Source organism: Mirounga leonina, unplaced genomic scaffold (assembly GCF_011800145.1).
Source record: "Mirounga leonina isolate KUSES-001 unplaced genomic scaffold, KU_Mleo_1.0 Mir_100127, whole genome shotgun sequence".
Classification (NCBI taxonomy): domain Eukaryota; kingdom Metazoa; phylum Chordata; class Mammalia; order Carnivora; family Phocidae; genus Mirounga; species Mirounga leonina.
Window position 1 is genome coordinate 1 of NW_023269946.1, and position 6,012 is coordinate 6,012.

The 6,012-nt window shown below is 54.4% G+C and overlaps 1 protein-coding gene across 1 annotated transcript; it reads left to right on the top strand.

Annotated features, from left to right (window-relative positions):
- Window positions 1-86: 86 nt before the first annotated feature.
- LOC118013174 (histo-blood group ABO system transferase 2-like) lies at window positions 87-1,444 on the top strand (the record flags this gene model as incomplete). Its single annotated transcript, XM_035012386.1, has 1 exon — window positions 87-1,444. A coding segment is annotated over one exon (440 nt), but the record flags the coding sequence as incomplete, so codon positions are not given.
- Between the last annotated feature and the right edge of the window lie 4,568 nt (window positions 1,445-6,012).

Below are 6,012 nucleotides of genomic sequence, written 5' to 3' on the forward strand. Positions count from 1 at the left end.
TCCTGCTCCTACTGGGCCCTTGCGTTCAATAGTCTGAGAACAGGAACGCTGTTGACCTTTCAGCTGCTTCCACAATCACTCCTGAGGGCTTACAATATATTTTCTAAGAATAATTCCACACTTCCTCCATGAGGTGGACTACCTAGTATGCACAGAGGTGGACATGAAGTTCCGCGACCATGTGAGTATGGAGATCCTGTCCCCCCTCTTCGGCACCCTGCACCCCGGTTTCTACCAGGCAGCCTGCAAGGACTTCAGCTACGAGCATTGGCCACAGTCCCAGGCACACATCCCCAGGGACAAGGGCGACTTTTACTACATGAGGACCTTTTTTGGGGGGTCGGTGGTAGAGGTTCACCGACTGACCTTGGCCTGTCACCAGGCAATGGGGGTCAACCTGGCCACTGGGATTGAGGCTGTGTGGCACAATGAGAGCCACCTGAACAGGTACTTGCTGGACCATAAGCCCATTAAGGTGCTGTCCCCAGAGGACCCATGGGACCCTCAGCTGCTGGGCTGTCCCTGAGAGGACCTGTGGGACCCACAGCTGCTGGACTGCCCCTGGAGGACCTGTGGGATCCACAGCTGCTGGGCTGCACCCCATCATGAAGAAGTTGAGATTCATGGCTGTGCCCAAGAATCACCAGGACATCAGCAGTGGTTATTACTTGAGGAGTCATTTTGGTGCCCACTGGGTCTTTCACTTGAGTTAACACAGATGAGCCCGAAGGAAGGACGTCATCAGTTAGGAAGTACAGACGAAGGTCAGAGTGGAGGTGGGCAAAGGCCTCTTTAACTCAGAGAGCGGGGGAGCTCCGAGCTTCTTCTACACACCTTGCCCTGCTTATCGATTCCAGCTGCCTGGCTCTGAGTTCTGTCCTTTTAATGAACTGGTCATCTAGTAAGTAACATGTTTCTCTGAGTTCCATGAGCCACTGGAGCAGATTATTCAAACCTGAAGAGGAGGTTGTGGGGACTTCCAGTCTGTAGCCCATAGCTCGGAAATAGGGGTGACCTCTCTGCCCAGCCACTGGCTGACCACTAAGGTAACAGCACAGGGATTCAGTAGCCACACACAGCAAAGAATACAGACTTGACAAAGTTAGTTCAGAAAAGTCACTAAGCCAACAGTAACAACTACAACGAGCAGCAATCATGAAGCCTGGAGTGGGGAAGGTCTGATGTTCAGGATGCTTCCATTATAATATTCATAATCACATCTTGGACTTGTCACTGGGGCCAAGTCCCCCGGCTGGGGGTCAGGTAGCTCCTACATGTTCCACGTGCTTCTCTCTGGCTCCCCCAGCCGTGCACAGTCCTGTGCTGCTTCCCAGCAGAGGTCGGTTTTAACCAAAGTCAGGAAGATGGGATGGGTTTTCCTGACTCCCCACCCCCTGCCCCACAGTGCTGCAAGAGAGGACAAAGTTTTCCTCAACCCTGTTAAGGTCCCCGGCTGAGTCTGGAAATTAACAAAGACAGATGAACAGGAGAAAAGCAAGCAAAATGTATTGATTGTTTTGGTGGGAGCCTCACAAGACCATGAAGACCAGCAGAAGTGACTGGAGCAGACAGCTCTTCTACCTTTTAGACAAAGAAGTAAGTGTGTGAAGAATTGACAGACGCAGGGGTTTGGACTAGGGCTCGTAAACGGTAAAGAAGTAACTAGGAAGATAAGGGTTCATTTAACCAGGTGTGTTTGTATTGACCCCGTGGTCCTAAATTCCTTGACTCTGGTGATAAGCACGTCATCCCTGTGGTCCGGGGAGAGAAAGTTCCACATGGGAGTCTTCTGACCTGCTTAAGGGAAAAAGGGCTGATGGCTGGGGGTCAGAGAGACCTTCTTGCTTTGCTCTATGCAAAAGTTCTTTTAGCTTCTGTATTTATTTTGCCAAGGTGCCATATTTGGGGTAGTGTGTCCTGACCCTCACTGGCCTGGTGCTGTACTCTGTCTCCTAGTATCTGTGCTGCTGTGGAGACCTTCCAGCCCTGGGGTAGCCCCTTGTCCAGGGAGGCACCTGCCTCAAGGGGAGGGTCGCTAAGGGTGGCCACCCCTCCTCAGGGAGATTGGGTGGGAGAATGCAGATCTTACTTCGAGAAGCTGACTTTATTTCCTGAAAAGGTCTACCTGATAGTGGAATCATACAGGAGTTCTATTTTTAGTATTTTGGGGAAGCTTCATCCTTTTCCCAGCATGGTTGTGCCAACCAAAGTCAATTCCAGATGATTTTTACCTATAAACCAGAGATTTTGCAAGAACCTCTCCAGCAGAGAACATGAGGAGAACAGTTTCAAGACCTTAGACAGGCAGAGATTTCCCAGGATGCAAGGTATACTAACCATAGGAACAAACTGGTGACTTAGAAACTATGAAATGAAGAACTGGTTCTCCTTCTTCCATTTCTGGCTAGTGTGCTGGTCTGTGGCTCGATCTCACCTCAGGCAGCTGAAAGGTTGACCTCCCAGGTCAGCTACCACTGAGATGGCTACTGTTTCTAGAAATTCTTCGGGGTGTGGCCGGTTTTCCCCACCTGTGCACTGATCAAGTCGGCGACCTCGGACAGTGGAGCCACAGGTCCTCCAGGCATGGTTCCTCCCCAATGCCCCAGTAAAGCCATTCCACTGAGGGTTTAGGGGGACCGGAGCTGCCCCTAGGCAAAAACACCAGAGATTCTCACTGTCCCTACCTGGCCTTCAGATGCTCCTCAGTTACTCCTGTGCCTCTGGTGTCTTCCTGGAACCCTGACCTGGCTGTTTTTGGACAGTTTGTCCAGTGGTACCCTCACTTTCTGGGAGGGGGAATTGCTGGAATCCGCAGTGTGTCCTGCAGCCCCACCGGGATCACTTTTTGAAGGCACATCGCCTGGGCCATCTGAGGACTCAAGACTGTGGGTCTGTGGCTTGGAGGGATTCTGAGCAGCTGGTGGGATTCTGAGTGCTGGTGGGATGGGAGGGCTGCAAGGCCCAGAGGCAGGTTTCCAGAAAGCTGTCTGGGGTCCCCGGCATCCTACCGTTTTTGAACCAAAGCCCTGAGATCTTTAAAATGCCAGCAACATTACAGCATGGGCCAGAAAAACAAATGTCCCTGTGCACCCAACACCACCTAAACTATTGGCCATTTCTTGTCACTTGAGCTGAGTAGAAAGGATTGGGAGTCAGGGCTTGAGGGGGGTCCTGGGTCAGACTTTGTGTTTGGGGGACAAAGGTCATCCAGACAAGCTTGTGCTGAGGCTGAGGAGGGGGTCTGTGTGGAGACCCCAGCTGCAGGCACTGCTGTCCACTGATGCCCCCTCAGCCTGCCCAAGTGCACCTGCTGCTGGGGGAGAGCCTGCCCCCTCTTCTCTGCCTGAGGGCTCTGTCCTGCACCAGGTGTGCCTCCTCTCCTGCCAGCCACTGCCAGCCTGCAGTCTGGGAGGGTGGCTACCCCGAGTTCCTCCAGCTGCTGGGGGAGAGCCTGCCCCCTCTTCTCTGCCTGAGGGCTCTGTCCTGCACCAGGTGTGCCTCCTCCCCTGCCAGTCACTGCCAGCCTGCAGCATGGGAGGGTGGATACCCTGAAAACCTGCAGCCCTGTGGACAGAGTCAGTGCGATGTGGTCTCCCAGCAGGTCTGAGCACCAGGCCCCCACATTGCTCACTCTCATCCTATGGGCTCAATGTGCCACATCCTCCCTCAGGCTCCCTGGGTCCGAGTCCTCCTCTGCTCGTGGACCATCCTTGGCCCAGGCTCCACATGCTGGGACTGGGAGGGGGTCGTCTGGACGTTCTGGACTCTCGTTTCTGTTCCCGTGACACGGGCACAGGCCGGCCTCACAGACTGCTCAGAGGAGACTCAGCACAGGACAATGCAGGTCGCTGTAAGGGGAGATGCCAAGTGACCCCAGAGGGAGCGCACAGGCCTTGCAGAAGGCACTGGGCTCATGGGGCTCAGTGTGGGATGCGGGCGCCCAGCCAAGGGGCATGGGGAATCCTGGTGAGGGCGGCCCTGGCAAGTGGGGGAGGGGGAAGCCACGGAAGGGTCTCAGAAGAGGCAGGAGACAAGGAAGAGGACAGGACAGAGCTTCCCAAGGAGGTCGATGGAAGGATCAAAGGATCACAGAGACCCTTGGGAAAACTCGGAGGCCCTGGAGATGTTGGCTGAAATGCTGTCATTTGGTCAGAAAAGTTGTGTCACAACTCCCCAGTTGACACTGGATGATTTACTCTTTGTTGGTTCTAGGAATCAGTGCGTACCTGCCATTAGAACTCACATGGCATGAAGTCTAGGACATACTTACTTTTCATCACTTTTCAGGACGAGATTTTTCTAGAGGAGGTGCTAAACACGGGTCTCTCCATTCTTTTCTTTGTGCGACTGGCCTCTTTTCAGGAGCAGATTCTTGGTGCTCATCGCCAGAGCTAGCCGTGAGGACTGCCCCCCATCACCTCCCACAGTGGACGTGACCATGTGGGTTGGGGGGTGCTCACTGATGAAGCCCCAGTGTTCAGTACCCAGCAGGGACCCCAGATCCTGTGCTGAATGAGGGAGGATGGGAGTGAGGGAAAGAGAGAGGGAGGGACGATGGGAGAGAAGGAGGGGAGAGAGGGAGAAGGGAAGAGAGGATGGGAGGGAGGCAGGATGGGAGGGGTAGAGGGGAGGGAGGGAGGCAGGGAGGATGGGAGGGAGGCAGAGAGGCAGGGAGGGAGGGAGTGGGGGAGGGAAGGGAGGAGTGGAGGGGAAGGAGAGAGAGGGGGGAATGAATGAGTGAATAAATAACGTAGGGAGGGAGGGAGTGAAACCACAGAAGCTGGATCTGTACCTCAGGAGCCATTATTTGGGGTGAGGTCCGAGGGCATCACAGCTGGGTCCTGGATGGTGGCTCAGGGCACGTCCATCTGTCCTCCCAGTGCTGACATTCCTTCTCCTTGGACCCGGTGTCATCCTGGATCCTCTCCACCTCCTCCTCAAACAATTCTCAATGTTCCCAGGAACAGGGTGGCAGGAGGGAGTCTCAGGAGGGGCTTCCCGGATCCTGTGCCCCAAAGGACAATGTGACAGTGGCTACAGGACATTCTATCATGAGGACTGGGACCATGGATCCCATCCATCTCCTTGGGCATTAGTGTTGTTCCATTCCCTGCTCTCTCCACCACCGCTGTGATGAACACTCCTGAAAGCAGATCTGTGAAAAACCGAGCCAGAGTTTCCGGGGGTGAGTCTGAGGCCGAGCATGCCAGGTGATGGGTGCGCCTGCGGCCTGGGGTGGGTGCTGATCACTGTTCTCCCAGACAAGGGTGCCCGTCACCCTTTCCTCCAGGGGACCTGCATTGGACCTCCGCTTCCTCACGTTCTCCCCAGACCAGACACCTGCCAGTCTGAGGGTGACCAGCGCTGCCTCCATAGGGTTTCCTTTGCCGGAGTCCTTCCCCGGGAGCTCCACATCTCTGACACATATTCCCTGTGTGCCTATCCTCCCCCTTGGACTGGCATGTGTTTGGTCTCCATCCCTGTGGAACCCAGTGACTTGGAGCATGGTTTGGACCAGAGTCAGGTGAAACCTTTCTCTGGCCTTGGGTTGTGAGCAATGCTTTTGCCCTTTGTGGTGTGTCTTCCAGCTTTCTGCATTTCCCTGGTTTCTGTGCCACAGGAGGAACCAGCCCTGTCCTGTCTGGGGTCAGGCTGTAGTGTCCCAGCAGGAACAGGGGTCTCGGCCCCGAGATTGTGCCCATAATTCCTAAAGCGGCCTCTCTGATAACATCTGATCTGTAATCCATCGGGGATTTCAATATCGAATAAGGGAAATTTTATGACAAATAAACACAGAAGAAAACAAGTCCCCTTTGAAAATAGGTGGGCAGGGTGCCTGGGTGGCTCAGTTGGTTAAGCGACTGCCTTCGGCTCAGGTCATGATCCTGGAGTCCCTGGATCGAGTCCCGCATCGGGCTCCCTGCTCGGCAGGGAGTCTGCTTCTCCCTCTGACCCTCCTCCCTCTCATGCTCTCTGTCTCTCATTCTCTCTGTCTCAAATAAATAAATAAAA